This window comes from Pongo abelii, chromosome 13, assembly GCF_028885655.2.
Source record: "Pongo abelii isolate AG06213 chromosome 13, NHGRI_mPonAbe1-v2.0_pri, whole genome shotgun sequence".
NCBI lineage: Eukaryota > Metazoa > Chordata > Mammalia > Primates > Hominidae > Pongo > Pongo abelii.
In genome coordinates this window covers 116,960,001-116,977,753 of record NC_071998.2, presented here as the reverse complement: position 1 = coordinate 116,977,753, position 17,753 = coordinate 116,960,001, and the positions used below count along the sequence as shown (strand labels likewise).

At 38.6% G+C, this 17,753-nt stretch overlaps 1 protein-coding gene and 1 pseudogene across 8 annotated transcripts in view; both read left to right on the top strand.

Annotated features, from left to right (window-relative positions):
- Positions 1 to 17,753, top strand: part of MAPKAP1 (MAPK associated protein 1) — a 265,491-nt gene that overhangs the window by 30,017 nt on the left and 217,721 nt on the right. For 6 of the 8 annotated variants that reach the window (NM_001131510.1, XM_063713841.1, XM_063713840.1 and 3 more), the window contains 2 exon segments: positions 3,684 to 4,011; positions 6,425 to 6,514. The exons of 1 other annotated variant lie outside the window; for it this stretch is intronic. In NM_001131510.1, the coding sequence (NP_001124982.1) occupies positions 3,753 to 4,011; positions 6,425 to 6,514 (349 nt within the window). In that variant the 5' untranslated portion in view covers positions 3,684 to 3,752. 8 annotated transcript variants of the gene reach the window in all.
- Positions 1,015 to 1,181, top strand: LOC112135077 (U2 spliceosomal RNA; annotated as a pseudogene).

Genomic DNA, 17,753 nt, shown 5'->3' with positions numbered 1-17,753 from the left:
TTTCCAGTATTACAAATTACTCTGAGATAAATATTTTACACAATTATCTGCTTAGAACAAATCCTAGAAGTAGGATTGCCCAGATAGTATTCATGTTTTATATTTCGGTAAATATTACCAAATTACCCTCTAAAAAGTCCCAGTTTTCATTCCTTCATATTGTGCATGAGAGTGCCCATTTCTCTGAACCCTTGCCAGAGTTAGATTTTTGAAAATCTTTTTGATCTTTGCACAACTGATCAGAGAGTACAATTTGTTTTTATCCATGATCTGTATGTCTTTGTCTTGGAAATCAAACATAGCTTCAAATGAGAATTTGCTGCTCTTTGGGAGATTTTTTAAAATATTCTTTTGGGTTTTGAAAAGTAGTCTTGTTAGAATAAGTTGATAGTGTTCCAAGGTGACAATTTTGAAGGGCACATTGAAGAGATGCTCTTGTATTAAGAAAAAAAAGGCAATCCTTTATTTATAATCACACACACCTTGCACATTCATATATGACTTATCTCTACAACAAAATTGAATAGTCCTTGGAAGTTAGACAGCAACATTTATTGAACTCCTGCCATGTATAACAGCCTTTGTTGCCAGAAGGGATATGGTGTTATGAACCCTGTCCTTGTGGAACTTATAGTCTAAGTCTTTAAGTACACGTAATTGGAGGTAAAAAGTGACATACACAATAATATGTTTTCTGGGGCAGTCCTGTGGGAGTTCCATATCGGAGCTGGTAGGGAATAAATATTTTTTGAATGAATCATACAGATTCCTTAATGTAGGAAGTCATAGTGTCCTAATAGAGAAGATATCTGCTGCTGTTGAGGCATTTGTTCTGGAAGGATAAAGCTGGGGAGTTGGTGTGTGCCTTCAGAAGTGTTTGCCCATTCCTCTTATCTTCAGAAGAAGTGATCTGTTTCCCTAGAATAGATTTTATTGATTGTGCTTCAGTATACTTTTGCCACTTTGCCTTTTGCCATTTGACTTTTTGGTGCTAGAACACCTATTAAATGTCTGATCGCTTCTCGGCCTTTTGGCTAAGATCAAGTGTATTAAATGTGTGACTTCTCATTAAAGCCCTTGTTTTTGCAAGGGAGAACTATTCAGTATGAATTTGAAAGCACCTGCCTCTCTACTGGTGACTAGCTGCCTTCCTTTCATGCCAGGAAGACAGCTTATTGTGATTGCTGTAGAAGGATGTTTGCAGCTCTGATCTGTGATACTATGATACCACAAATACACTCATTTATAAATAAATGTGTGATGTATACATTTTTTATGGTTATAGAGAAGTTTGTATTTTTACAAGTGAAATTTAAATGCTCATTGTTAATTTCATTTTTTTTTCTGATCAATATCCTTAAAATGGTAGATTGACACTAATACTTCAGGGACCAGATATCTCAGAAATTTGATGCTTAAAGGAATCCCATGGTATTAGGAGATGTACTAGGTCTGTATTAGGGTATTAACTTTTTGATTCAGGGATACCTTATTCACCTTTGCATTTCCCATTAGCTTCAGAGTAAAATAAGTACTCAAGTAATCTATTAAGAGGAAAAAAGTGAAGATTAATGTAATCCGCTTGATTAGAGATGCTCCTCAGTTAAATTTCTTTTTAATCTCAGTATCTTTAAGACCCACTTTATTTTAAGACACATCAACAGAATGGTGTGTTTCCAGACAACGATTTTTAAAACCTTAGTTAACTGTAAAGATTTATTAGCTAGATTTCCTCTCTATGTTCCATTTCTAGAAGAAACAGATTACAAGAAAATCTGGTGTTACAAGTCCTTCTAAAAGTAAATATCTTCTAGGACTGTTCCTGGAAACATAGTCAATCCAGCTTTCATATTCCTTGTACTTCTCAACGATTTTGCAGGGGCAGGGAAGTCACTCAGATGAGTTGCAGTGTCCTCTGTCACAAAGGAAGCACAGACTTATTTTATGTGCCACGAACTTACTAAGACAGATGGGATATTGACATATTTTAGGACTACTTTAAGCAAGAATTGATCGTTGAAATTATTGATTTTTTATCATTATTATTAATAGCTAACATTTATTTAATTAAATGCCATGTATTTTTTTGAGCACTTTACCTGCATTATCTCCTGTATATCCTGTCACCCCTGAAGCTTCCATTTTATAAATGAAGGAAAAAAAAAAAGGGAGGCTCAAAAAGGTAAAGTATTTTGACCGAGATCTTATAGCTAACAAGTAATAGGGCCAGGGTTTGAACCGTTTCTGTCTTTAGGGCCTAGTACCTAACCGTTGTTCTGCAATATTTTCTTTGTTGAGTATTTTCACTTAACTGAGAGGGTGCTATGTTGTTACTAGAACAAATATTATTACAGTGTTTTTTGTATGTTTGTTTTGTTTTGTTTTGTTTTTAGAAGGCAGGGTCTCACTATGTCACCCAGGCTGGAGTGCAATGGTGCAATCACAGCTCACTGCAGCCTTGAATGCTGGAGCTCAAGTGATCCCCCCACTTCAGCCTCATGAGTAGCTATGACTACAGGCATGTCCCACCATGCTCAGCTAATTAAAAAATAATAATATATATATATATTTTTGTAGAGATAGAGTTTTGATTGTGTTGCCCATGTTGGTCTTGAACTCCTGGACTCAAACAATCCTCCTGCCTCGGCCCCCCAAAGGGTTGAGAGTACAGATGTGAATCACTGTGCCCGGCCTCATTACAGTTTTAACAGGACTGAGGCAGTTTTTATAATTAAGTTTCAAAAATAAGAAGTTGATAGTATAGTAGGTAATTTTGATTATAAGTTTTATTTTAAAAACACAAGCCAGGCATGGTGGCTCACGCCTGTAATCGCAGCACTTTGGGAGGCCAAGGTGGGTGGATCAACTGAGGTCGGGAGTTTGAGACCAGCCTGACCAACATGGAGAAACCCCATTTCTACTAAAAATACAAAATTAGCTGGGCATGGTGGCGCATCCCTGTAATCCCAGCTACTCGGGAGGCTGAGGCAGGAGAATCTTGAACCCGGGAGGTGTAGGTTGTGGTGAGCCAAGATCACGCCACTGCACTCCAGCCTGGGCAACAAGAGCGATACCCTGTCTCAGAAAAAACAAACAAAACAACAACAACAACAAAAACACAATACTATCTTGAAAATATATTCATTAAGCAAAATTAATTAGGTGGTACATCATTTTTATAAAACCCCTAGTAACTCTGAAAGCATTGTCTGTGCCCTTTTAAACACTTCACAACCATATGACAGGAGGGGAAATGTAAACTGATGAAATACAGTTTTGTACTTTAGCACATCATTTGAGGAAAATACAACTTGTTCCCCCATGACCTTATAAAGTAATGAGAAGATTGCATGATAGTGAAGGGAGAAAGAAAGGAAAATTTATTGTTTTAACAGTAGTTATGTGCTTTGAGTGGCCTGACTTGTAAGGAGTTGCTGTGATTTGTTTTGCAAGAGTGCAAGCCTTCCTTTCTGATTCTATAGAGATCTCATTGACTAGAGCTGCAGCCCCTAGTGCTTATAAGGATTTCCTTTCAGCTTAGACTTAATCCTTTTAAGCTCCACAGAACAGGGATAAATGTTGATTTTCAAGGTGGCATTTTACTACACTGAATGTGTCTGAAAAATGATTCAGTCATTTTCTGCCTTATTCTTAAATATTTGCTGTGTACATCATGTTTCTAGGTAGGTGAGCTCGTGAAACAATATGAAGAGGAGAAAATAGCCTTTTAAGGAAATTGGCCCACAGAAAGGATGGCCTTCTTGGACAATCCAACTATCATTCTAGCTCATATTCGACAGTCACATGTGACCAGTGATGACACGGGAATGTGTGAGATGGTTCTCATTGATCATGATGTTGACCTAGAGAAGATTCATCCTCCTTCAATGCCTGGAGACAGTGGGTCAGAAATTCAGGGAAGCAATGGTGAGACTCAGGGCTATGTATATGCCCAGTCAGTCGATATTACCTCAAGTTGGGACTTTGGTATTAGAAGACGCTCAAACACAGGTAAACATTGTGTTCTAGTCATGTCTTCTGAGCTTTAAATCAGTAAACAGTCTTATAGAATAATGCATAATATTGGAATAGGCTTAATGGGGGACGTTTCCAGGTATTAATAGGAACATGCATGTGTCAGACTAAGAGTGAGTCTGAGCAACAGCTTCATCTCTGCGACTGCGAATGGAGAGGGCCTCTAGAATGTTATTAGAAGTAGACAGACGGGGGATAGTGAAAAAATTGGTTAGGAGAGACATGTTGGACATTTCTAACAAGTCATTGTGTAGAAAGGCAAGTGGACCGGCTTTGAGTGTCTTCACACAGCAACATTAGTCCCAGTAGGTAGACTACCCGGAGACAGATTTCAGGTTGACATAATAAAGAACCTTTAATACAGAGAGGTGACCACCCAAAGAGAGCAGGCACTTCTTGCCCCTGGAGGAATTGTGGGGGAGTGGGGAAATGGGAGGAGACACCTGAGTGTTTGTTAGGGCTGGTTATAGTAGGATTCTATACATACGGTGTGAGATTAGAAAAGGGGCCCCTGTTATTGATACTTTGCCTTTATTTTCTTAAATTGATCACCTTTTGATTTTTCTGGCTTGAAAACACTCAACTTTGGTATACATGTATGTAGTCATTAGCTTTAAAAGGTTATTGCCCATTTTCCCACTTATATTTTTTTGGTGGCCTTGTTTCAAGGGGAATGTGATGAACCAAGGACTTTTTTTTTTACTTAGACAAATTATTTAGAATACATATTGTAGTTCTAATATGACAGGTATTCTAGGAGGTAATTTTTTTTTAGATAATCAGAAAATATAATCTTCAAATTAGCAGTAACCTGCTAACTCCCAGGAAAGGTAATGGCAAGGAGGTATAGTAGAACTCTGAAAATACTTACATATTTATTTTCATGGTCCAAGTGTAAAACGCATATAAAGGAATATTGGAGGTAGAGCTGGATACAATTTACAGTGAAAGACACATTCAGTTTTTGGTTCAGAATTCAGTATCTGTGACATAAGAATAATTTGCTCTTGTGATGAAAATAATTAATAGCATTTCCCAGTATCTAAAGGAACTTTTATCAAAATAGGATTTGAGTGAAGGTTTGAATATAATTTAGAACCATTGATTCTCAGTTCTCTAGTTGAAACTGACTTCCTTTCAGGTTATTGAGATGATATCTTATATGACAGGTTGAATGTATTTCAGTGGGAGAATGCTGCTAAATTGAGAGCTTTATGATTATATTACTTTGGCTGTACCCTTCACATTTATTAATTGCAATTGAATGTATTTTTCTTCAGTGGAATTTGGTTAGATATAGTGGCATTGTCAGAATGTTCTTCCCAGCATAGTTTAAATTTCTGGTAAGATTATTTTCAGTGTTTCCCTACCACAATGCTAAGGCAGAAGTATATAATTTCCTACCTTGAAAGAGGCTGAAAAAGAAATTTATTTATTTTCTATTAGCAAAATGCTGGGATAGGAAGCTGAAGATTAGCAAGAGAAAACTCATTTCAAGAGATGACATCAATTGTGACTTTCTTTTTTATTGTGGTCTCTGTATGCAGCAGTTGTTAAGTGCATGCTGGGTGGTATTTCTCTAAAGGATCAGTTCACTGATTTTTGAAGGTTAATCAGCCAGTGGCAATATAATCACAAATACATAATTTTAGGTGACTCTTGTTGGAATTTCTTTAGGTAGCACTTAGATGCTAATAATTAATTGAGATTGTAGGTTGTCTTAGTGACCAAAGAATTTACTTTTTAATCCATGCAGCGTATCTTAAAATTTTGTAAAAGAAAAATTGTTCTTTTTAAGATTTGACTAATGTTACAAAGATACAAATCATTTATTTTACTACCCATAAACTGTTTCAGCCCACTGAAGAAAAGCTATGCTAATTTATATAGCTTTGACATTTTATAATTTTCATGATTTTTAGATAAAGGATTTTATATTTAAAACTTTAATAGTCTAGTCTGAGTTCATTTATCTTTAATTTTTGAAACGGGTAGAGTAATTCATAACAGTAATTTTATTCCTGTAATGTAATATTCACTTCAGTTCATTTGTGCATTAAAATTCCTTTAAGACCGTTATTAATGATTTATATAATGAAATGTCATATTAATCACAGAAATTTTCACATTTTATTATTCTCTTCCATGTTAATACTATCTTTATGATCTCTATTAGTGTTTTATATCCTCTAATTTCAATTATAAATCAAGAATATTTTCATGTTTTTGTTGGTATTTGCTTTTCAGGGGTGCCACCTTTAAAATTTTATGACTTTTTCTCTACATATGCAATATAAAACATCTTTATTCATGTAAAGGTAGTTAATTATGTCTTTGTTTATGGTAAACTTTCATTGACAAACTTATAGTTATAATATTTCTTTTCAAGCTCAAAGATTAGAACGACTCCGAAAAGAGAGACAAAACCAGATCAAATGCAAAAATATTCAGTGGAAAGAAAGAAATTCTAAGCAATCAGGTAAATGGAAATGATTTTAATTCTTAATTTGAGATTTATATATTTAGTTTATTATATAAGAACTTTTATTTTTAATTCATCCTTTTAAATCCTCTGGACTTAGATACCTCTTGTGTTTTAAGCTTTGAGGTCTTTCTCTTGTGTGCCTTGACCCTCTGAAGCTATATGTTCTTTAGTTCTTGGCTTTTTGGCCACCTTTCACTCTGGGTCACAGGGATTGATGTGTGCAGGGGACATTTTTTACAAGCTGTCATGTCAGTACTTTTTTCTGATTTTTTTTTTTTTTTTTTTGAGACGGAGTCCCGCTCTGTAACCCAGGCTGGAGTGCAGTGGCGCGATCTCGGCTCACTGCAGGCTCCGCCTCCTGGATTCACGCCATTCTCCTGCCTCAGCCTCTGGAGTAGCTGGGACTACAGGCGCCCGCCACCGCGCCCAGCTGATTTTTTGTATTTTTAGTAGAGACGGGGTTTCACTGTGGTCTCGATCTCCTGACCTCGTGATCCGCCCACCTCGGCCTCCCAAAGTGCTGGGATTACAGGCGTGAGCCACCGCGCCCGGCTTTTTCTGATTTTTTAAAAAAATATAGGCCAAGGAGTACCCTATGATTTGATTTTTTTTTTTTTTTTTTTTTTTTTTTTTTGAGATGGAGTTTCACTCTTTTTGCCCAGGCTGGAGTGCAATGGCACGGTCTTGGCTCACTGCAACCTCTGCCTCCCGGGTTCAAGCGATTCTCCTGCCTCAGCCTCCTCAGTAGCTGGGATTATAGGCGCATGCCACCACACCTGGCTAATTTTGTATTTTTAGTAGAGATGGGATTTCACCATGTTGGCCAGGCTGGTCTTGAACTCCTGACCTCCAGTAATCCACCCACCATGGCCTCCCGAGGTGCTGGGATTACAGGCGTGAGCCACTGTGCCCAGCCGATTTTTTTTTTTTTTGAGACGGAGTCTTGCTGTGTCACCCAGGCTGGAGTGCAGTGGTGCCATCTCGGCTCACTGCAACCTCCGCCTCCCTGGTTCAAGCGATTCTCCTGCCTCAGCCTCCCAAGTAGCTGGGACTATAGGTGCGCACCACCATGCTTGGCTAAGTTTTGTATTTTTAGTAGAGATGGAGTTTCACCATGCCAGGCTGTTCTTGAACTCCTGACCTCAAGTGATCCACTTGCCTTGGCTTCCCAAAGTGCTGGGATTATAAGTGTGAGCCACTGCGCCCAGCCCGTGATATTTTGGATGAGCTTCTAGGTTACAGATTTCTCTTGGCAGTTCCAACCTAGACTTTCCCTTGCCCCATTAGTGGGCCTAGTAACGGTCTTTTTTGCATATATGCAAATTCTTTTCCCTTAGTATAAAAACCATTATGTTGCTGGTATTATTAGCATTTGCTGTATATTTTCGTATAGTATGTGTATAAAGGCTGGCTATATTATATACTTTCAAAGCTTCAGTCTCAGCAAGAAAAGACTTGGGGAGAAAAACAATTTCAGAAATAAAATGCTATTAAAATATTTTATAGTGGTTATATCATGTTTCCTAGACTTTCTCTTTTTTTTCTCCTTCAAAAGAAATATCTGCAGTCTGTCTTCTGTATCCTCCCAGCACCTCCCAATATCATATTGGCATGTAATAGACGCCTAATAAATATTTGTGAATTGGCTCCATTGTTACACAATAATTATAAGACTAATAATATTAAGGTTTATTATATAGCAGCCTCTACCTGGTGCTCTACTAGGTACTTTACATACATTATCTCTATTGCAGTGATCTTGCAAGGTGTAGGTATCGTTGCTATTGTTTACAGATAAGACAAAGGCTCAGGGATTTGATGAACTTGCCAAAGTTATCCAACATGGAGGGTAGTGTGATAATGAGATGTTTTGTGTCCAGCTCTGCCTGCACATAAAGGCCAGTCTCTCTGCACTAAATCACTCTGTAAAGTGCTTCTTGATTTCTCATACTATGATTATAAACTCAAGTATCCTTAGTAGGTGTAATTTTCTTCATGACTGCTACTAAGTGATGACTGTGTAGAACCAGAAGTCCCAATTACTTGTTTTTCTTCCTTATATCTCATTCTGACTTCCTTGAATGCAGTAGTTCTTCTTGAATTTCTCTTTAGTTTTACTCTGAATACTTTCAAAATCTCACTAGGCTAGCCCCTTCTGTTGATCCAGTTAATGTTTCTCTTTGTTGTATTTAATACAAGCTGAAAATACTTTATATCACTTATCTTATTCACTTTCTTCAAATTTTTTATATATCTTAATGCAGTTCTTATTAATCTCTTCTTGATCAATGAATACAGAGCCAGTTTATTTAAGCTCCTCTGTCTCTCCAGCCACCCTTTATTTGCCTTCTTCACTTCCATAGCTTAAAAAATTATAAATAAAACGTACAGTGAGGCCAGGCACTGTGGCTCACACCTGTAATCCCAACACTTTTGGAGGCCAAGGTGGCAGATCACTTGAGGCCAGGAGTTTGAGGCCAGCCTGGCTAACATAGTGAAACCATTTCTACTAAAAATACAAAAAATTAGCCAGGAGGCAGGCAGATCACTTGAGGTCAGGAGTTTTGAGACCAGCCTGGCCAACATGGCGAAACCCTGTCTCAACTAAAAATATAAGAATTAGCTGGGCATGGTGGTGTGCGCCTGTAATTCTAGCTACTCAGGAGGCGGAGGCATGAGAATTGCTTGAACCTGGGAGGCAGAGGTTGCAGAGAGTTAAAATCGCGCCAGTGCACTTCAGCCTGGGCAACAGAGCGAGACTGTGTCTCAAACCCAAAAATACGATGAATAGAGTACATCAAATATAGGTGCATCAGTCCCTTTTACAATATGAGAAGTAAGTTCTTCAGCTTAAGTTTTGATACATCTAATAAATAGAGGATTTTGTTTGCTCCCCTACTTATTTTTTAAAGTCTAATCTACTTTAATTTTTGTTCATTATTTCACAGAATATGCTGGAGAAATAGTTATGTCACCTTTTGCTTTCATTTGTAACCATACTGTCCACTGTAGACATGTACTTCTTATACTTCTCTCCTTCAGTTTCCTTCTCTCTCTTTTCTGTGTCTCACGGATTTTGATAATTGAGCCTGTGGTCTTCTGGAGAAGCTCTTCAATGTGTATGTTCATGCTTGAACTGTTATTCCCTGATTCTGGCCAGACCAGCAGCCTGCCTGGTAGTCATTCCTGATGGTTGGAGTGAAACTCATCAATGCACAAGAGAATGTCTTTGGATTCTCCCTTAGGCTGGGTCCTATCATTAAACCACAGCTTGGCACTCTGGGTGTATTGAAGCATGCTAGAAAAGTGGAATCAGCAGTCCACTAAACATCTACCTGGCAAACTGAGCAGCCATCCTGTTTTTATACATCTCCCACAAACGTACTCTCTCAGCAAGAAATGCCACATCTAAATCTTTTGATCTTTATTGAGAATTTTGGATGGGTAATTATTTATTCATTCCCTCATTTTAAGAATTGGGGGTCTCACTGTGTTGCCCAGGCTGGCCTCAAACTCTGGATTCAAGTGCCTCAACCTCCTGAGGAGCTAGGACTACAGGCACATGCCACCATACCCAACTTCATTCCCTCATTCTTTTTCTATTATTTATGCTTTGCTAAAATCCTTTCATTTGTTTTTCTTATCTTTGTTTTATTTCATTCCCCATTAGAAGAATCATCATTCTAAATAGGATGACCACCCTGGAAGTATTCTTCTTCCACAATTATTCTGTCAACATCCAGTTTATCCTTTAAGATACAGCATAAGGGCAGCCTTTTCATAGAGGAGATAGAGGATTTGTGGAGACCATCTAGTCCATACCTCAGTTCTTTATGAACTTACTGATCCATGTGCCATGAGACCACATGATAAATGAAATACCTTAGAGTAAGATCCTTGTAATATTCCTGTAACTAAAACTGCATGGATAGATAAGAAGATGGTGTCATCAGAAGTGTGCTTTGTTAGGAATAATGTCATATTAAGATCCAAATATCTTTAATTTTATTATTTTAAAATGGTATTGGTATTTTATTCTCTACATAATTAGTTATTACCCTTACTTATTGAATCATTTAACAAGTATTTCTTTCATAACTCCTGTGTGCCTAATAATTCTGTGCTGAGTGCTAGGAGGACTACATGAATCCTCTCCTCAAGAAGTTCGAAGTCTAATTGGCAAATAAGGCTTCGTATGCATGAAGTTAAATAATAATGCAAAACAACAATGTAGCTTATTTCTATCAATTATTTACATGTACCTGAAGTTTTATGTAACTTCTATTATTGGTTTCTTAAGTAATGATTCCCAAATACAATGGAGGTATAAAAATCAGAAATGCATCCAAAAGTGCATGTTATAATAACATTCCCTATAAATTTCTAGGCCTCACCTGTGGAATTCTTGATTTAGTAGATAGGGGTTGGGGCCCACGAAGTTATGTTTTTTTGTTTATTTGTTTTTTTTTTTTGTTTTTGAGCAACAAGGCTGTTTATTTCACCTGGGTATAGGCGGGCTGAGTCCGAAAAGAGAGTCAGCAAAGGGTGGTGGGATTATCATTAGTTCTTATAGGTTTTGAGATAGGCGGTGGAGTTAAGAGCAATGTTTTGGGGGCAGGGGGTTGTTTTCACAAAGTGCATTCTCAAGGGTGGGGAGAATTACAAAGAACTTTCTTAAGGGTAAGTTACGGTTTTCAAAAGGTCCCTGGGTGATTCTGATGAGTAATCAGCTCAGGGCATATAGTATGTTAGCCACTAAGTTTATTTATTTCTTTTTTGTTTGTTTTTGAGACAGAGTCTCCTTTTGTCACCCAGGATGGATGGAGTGCAGTGGCACAGTTTTGGCTCACTGTGACATCCGCCTCTGGGGTTCACACAATTCTTGTGCCTCAGCCTCCCTAGTGGCTAGGATTACAGGCGTGTGCCACCATGCTTGGCTAATTTTTTAAAAAACATTTTTAGTAGAGGCAGGGTTTTGTCATGTTGGCCAGGCTGATCTTGAACTCCTGGCCACATGTGATCCGCCCGCCTCGGCCTCCCAAAGTGCTGGGATTACAGGTGTGAGCCACTGTGCCTGGCCTATTTCGTCTTCATTCAAAGCCAGTAAATTAGCTGTTAGTATGTCTCTTTTACAGGTGAGAAAACTGGTGCTCAGAGGCCAAATAATTTTCCCAAGTTACTTATAAGTAGTAAGTGGTGAAGCCAGAATTCACCTCCTGGACAGTTTGACCCCAAAGACTTTAGTCTTTCTACCCTGCTCTGCTCCCTCCCATATCATTGGCAGAAAGGAGCTGCTTCTGAAGCTTTGGATATTGAGAAGTCTTTGGTGTTCTCTTGTTCCGTTTTTTTTTCTTTTTTTTGTTTTTTGAGAGTGAGTCTTGCTCTGTCGCCCAGGCTGGAGTGCAGTGGCACGATCTCTGCTCACTGCAGCTTCCGCCTCCCAGATCAAATGATTCTCCTGCCTCAGCCTCCCAAGTAGCTGGGATTACAGGCATCTGCCACCATGCCTGGCTAATTTTTGTATTTTTAGTAGAGACGGGGTTTTACCATGTTGGCCAGTCTGGTCTCAAACTCCTGACCTCAGGTGATCCGCCTGCCTTGGCCTCCTGAAGTGCTGGGATTACAGGTGTGAGCCACCGTCCTAGCTGTCTTATTCCTTTCCTTCTCTGTCAGCTATGGCCAGAGTTTGGGGAAGTTGCCAAACCCTCTATGTTAAAAAAAAAAAAAAAAAAATTCAGGTCCAGTGGCTCATGCCTGTAATCCTAGCACTTCGAGAGGCCAAGGCAGGAGGATCACTTGAGCCCAAGAGTTCGAGGCCAGCCCTAGCAACATAGTGAGATCCCATCTGTACACACACACACATACACACACACACACACACACACAATTACATAATTAGCTGGGCATGGTGGCATGCATCACATCTGTACACACACACACACACACACACACACACACACACAATTACACACACACACACACACAATTACATAATTAGCTGGGCATGGTGGCATGCTCCTGTAGTCCCAGCTACTGAGAAGGTTGAGATGGGAGGATCACTTGAGCCCAGGACGTCAAGGCTGCAGTGAGCCACAGCACTCCAGCCTGGGCAACAGAGGGTGACCCTATCTCAAAAAGCAAAAAAAGAAATTGTGTAGAAAAAAAACTAAAAATGAAAATAAGCTACCAGTAATCTCACATCTAGAGGCAACTGCTGTTGTTACCATTTTGATGTATTTATTTTAGATTTCATTTATACATGTGAGTATATATATTTTAAACTATTCAATATTTAATATAAAAATATGTAGATATATATTTTGACACAGGGTCTCGCTCTGTCACCCGAGCTGGAGTGCAGTGGCATGATCATGACTCACTGCAGCCTTGACCTCCTGGGCCCAAGCAATCCTCCTGCCTCAGTTTCCCAAGTAACTATGCCACACGGGTGCATGCTACTATGCCTGGCCAATTTTTACAATATTTTTTAGATGGGGGGTCTCCCTGTGTTGCCAAGGTTGGTCTTAAACTCCTTGACTCAAGCAATCCTCCTGCCTTGGCCTCCCAAAGTGCTGGGATTACAGGTGTGAGCCACCGTGCCCAACCTCAAATCATATTTCATATGATCTTTTTTGTATTTTTTGTGCATACAAGTAGTTCATAAAGATAAAATGTTGTGGTTATCTCCATATAGATCCCGCACTTTTACATTTCTTATTAACATTATTTCCACATATTTTGTGTTACCATTATATTTTTATTTTGTTTTTTTGAGATGGAGTCTCGCTCTGTCGCCAAGGCTGGATTGCAGTGGCACGACCTCGGCTCACTGTAACCTCCACCTCCCGTGTTTGAGCTATTCTCATGCCACAGCCTCCCGAATAGCTGGAACAACAGGCACATGCCACCACACCTGGCTAATTTTTGTATTTTTAGTAGAGACAGGGTTTCACCATGTTGGCCAGGCTGGTCTCAAACTCCTGACCTCAAGTAATCTTCTTGCCTTGGCCTCCCAAAGTGCTGGGATTACAGGCATGAGCCACCACGCCCAGCCTACCATGATAAATAGGACATTCTTCCTCATACCTTTGTTATTGGTCTTTTGTAAATAAATCTGTTATTTTATTTTTATTTTTATTTATTTTTTTTGAGACGGAGTTTTACTCTTATTGCCCAGGCTGGAGTGCAGTAGCATGATCTCAGCTCACTGCAACCTTTGCCTCCAAGGTTCAAGTGATTCTCCTGCCTCAGTCCTCCAAGTAGCTGGGATTACAGGTGCCCGCCACCATGCCCGGCTAATTTTTGTATTTTTGGTAGAGACGGAGTTTCACCATGTTGGCCAGGCTGGTCTCGAACTCCTGACATCAGGTAATCCACCCGCCTCAGCCTCCCAGAGTGCTGGGATTACAGGTGTGAGCCACCGCACCTGGCCGAAATCTATTATTTTAATATATTTGTTTTGTATCCCGCTGCTCCCTAAATCCTTATAGTTCTAATATGTTCCATGCATAAGTTCTAATACACATTCTCATCTTCCGAATGCTATAGTGTGTGCTTTTTCATAAAGCTGATGATAATTAAATTTCCAGGCTATTAATTTTTTTAGTTTTGTGTTTGTTGGTGAAGTCCAACTGTTTATATTGGTTAATTGGTTTATATTGCAACTGTTTAGTTGCAAATAACAAAAAGCAACTTGAAGGAGGGCTTTCAAGAAGTATAGTCTGCCTGATGAATGGTTTGGAACCAGAAGGAAGGGCTCTCATGACTTCCCCCATCTTGTCTTGGCTTCTTTCTGCCCATCTGCTCTCTCTGTCCTCCCTTCCTATACCCTACCCCAGCAACTTTTTCTGCTTCTCTGGTCCAGAGTTATTCATTCAACAGATATTTATTATTAAAAAATAATAAATTATTCCTTCAACAAATAGTGAACAAGACAAAGTCCTTGTCTTCATGGGGCTTATATTCGATTGGGGGTAGATAAACAGTAAGCATGATATGCCAGAATGGATAAATGGCATGGAGAAGAATATAGCCAGGTAAGAGGGATAAGGAATGCTAGGCAGAGAATTTTGCTATTTTGTGTAGGGTGGCCAAGGAAGGGCTCATTAGGAAGGTACTGTTTGAGCAGAGATCTAAAGGAAGTGGAGGAGTGAGTCATGCATATATCGGGGGTGAGTGTTCTAAGAGGAGGAAATAGCAAGTGCAAAGATTCTGAGGCAGAAATGTGCCTGGTGTATTCAAAAAATAGAATAACAAGGAAGGATGCCTGTTGGTTAGAGCACAGTAAGCACGGGAATAGTGGGATCAGAGAAGTCAGTAGTGGGGTTCCTAGTTACGGAGGGTCTGGTAAGGAATTGTATTTTTTTCTCTGAGGTGATTTGATCAGAGTAGTGATGTGATATGTGACTTCTTTTCCCCCAGTTTAAATTTCCTTAAAAAAAAACCTTTTTATTGTAGAAAATTTCAGACATACACAGAAGTAGAGAGAATGGTTTAATAAACTCCCTTCACTCATCTGCCAGCTTCAACAATGAACAGTACATGGCTGGTCCTGTTTGATTTATACATTTTACTACCAGCCCTCCCAGATTATTTCTAAGCAAATCCCAGCTACTATACAATTTCATACCTAAATACTTTGTATTTTTAACACATAATAAAACTGTGGCACTACTACTCTCCAAAAAACTAATATTATTTTAATATTCTTTATATCGTTTAAAATTATTTATGTTAATTATTATAAAGAAATGTTTAATAATTACATTGAAAAACATTTAAAATAATTTCATTATAAAGAAAAATTTTATTTTCATTTTTATTTTTTTTAAGATGGAGTCTCGCTCTGTCGCCCAGGCTGGAGTGCAGTGGCACGATCTCGGCTCACTGCAAGCTCCGCCTCCTGGGTTCACGCCATTCACCTGCCTCAGCCTCTCGAGTAGCTGGGACTACAGGCGCCCGCCACCACGCCTGGCTAATTTTTTGTATTTTTGGTAGAGACAGGGTTTCACCCTCTTAGCCAGTGTGGTCTCGATCTCCTGACCTCGTGATCCACCCACCTCAGCCTTCCAAAGTGCTGGGATTACAGGCGTGAGCCACCGTGCCTGGTCAGAAAAAAAATTTTTGTTTTGAAACAGGGTCTTGCACTCTCACCAGGGCTAGAATGCAGTGGCGTGAACATGGCTCACTACAACCTCAACCTCCTGGGCTCAAGTGATTCTTCCTCCTCAGCCTCCCAAGCAGCTGGGACTACAGGCACATGTCACCATTCCTGGCTAATTTTTGCATTTTTTGTAGAGATGGGATTTTGCCATGTTGGCCAGCTGGTCTTGAACTCCTGGGCTCAAGTGATCTGCCTATCTTGGCCTCCCGAAGTGCTGGAATTACAGTCGTGAGCCACAGTGCCTGGCCAAGAAATAATTATTTAATATTATTAAATATCCAATTATTGTTCATATTTCCCTAATCATCTCAAATTTTTCTTTTTTCTCTATTGGTTTGTTCGTGTTTGGATCTAAGATCCATCTACTACTTTGGTTAATGTCTCATTTTTTAATCTATATCTTCTCTTTCACTTTTTTCTTATAATTTATTTGTTGAAGAAATTGGGTCATTTGCTGGGTAACAAAGTTATTTAAAATAATTCCCTTCTTTGTAGTTAATCTGCCAAGTCATTATTATACTTAGGTTCATGTATTTCATTTTGCCTTTGTTTTTAGAGGTTATGCTTTTAATTTTCTTTTATAATTATTTAAAACATTGACATGGCTTCAAAGTCAGAAACATAAAGCAAGATAAAGTCAGGGAAATCTAGCTTCACTTTCTGTTCCCTTCACTCTTTTATAGTCATTTTTAAAAAGGTTTTTTGTCCATTTAAAACTATATATAAGCATATTTATATTTATATCCCCTTTTTATATTAAAGATAGCATACTATACATACTGTTTTGTACAATACTTTTTTCATTTAGTAATATATTCCGAGGATTTTTCTGGAGCAATATATAGAGATAAGCTTCATTCCATTTACAGCTGCATAATACTCTGTGATACGGATGTACCAGTGCCAACCCATGCCCCGGTGAGGGATGTTTGTTTGTTTTCAGGCTTTGCTTTTGCAAATGGCACTGCAGGGAATAGTTTTATGCATATTTTTTAAAGTTTTGTTTTACCAATGTATCTAAGTGGTATTGTTAGGTCAGAGGGTAAATGAAGATGTGATTTTCCTTGATCTTCCGAATTCCCTCTCATAGGACTTTCGCTGTTTCATGCTCCCACAGGTAACATATAGAGTGTCTATGTCCTCAGAGCCTCAAATCTTTAGATTTTTGCCAATCTGATGAAATGTAGTTTTAATTTGCATATCTCTTATGAATGTGGTTGAGAATATTTGCATTTAAGAGCTGTTTACATTTCTTTTTCTATGAACATTTCATATTTTTGTCTTATTTTTCTATGTGTGTTGTTCAGTGTCTACTTTTAGAATATTTACATATTAGGAATATTGACCTTTATTCTTTCCTAATTTATCATTTGTCTTTTTATTTTTTTTCCCATCCAAAAGTGTTTTCTTTTCATGTGGTCAGATTTATCAATTTTTCTCCTCATTCTGAAGTTTGTAACTTGTATTTTAAAAGACTCATATTGGCAGCTGTGTCGGGAAGAAACAAGGGTTGGGGTGAGGAGGCAAGGGCAGAAACAGTAAAGCGGATTTTAAGGTGATGATAATACAGCGTTGCTAGCGGTTGCCACGGTTCTGAATAGCTTTTGAAGTGTTGATTCATGGGTAAGATGTGAGAAGTCAGGATGACTCCCAAGTTTTTGGCCTAATAGAACTGAATTGCCATTAACTGAGGAGACTGTGGGAGTGGGAGCTTTGGGGAAAGATCAAGAGTTTGGTTACGGATAGGTAACACTTGAGGTGCCTGGTGGACATCCAAGTGAAAGTGTCTGGTAGAAAGTTGGATGTCTATAATTTCAGGGAGTGTTTAGGGTTAGAAATAATCATTGAGAGGTACTAGCATGTAGAAGGTATTTACTTGGGGTTTCCCTTTTTATTTATTTACTTTTTTTGAGGTATGCTTTACATATAGTGAAACGTACAGATATTAAATGTACAGCTCAGTGACTTTTGACAGACATATACATTTATATGCATATATAAGCATATATAAGCATCCCAGACAAGGGATGCATATATAAGCATCCCAGACAAGTATAGAGCAATTCTGTC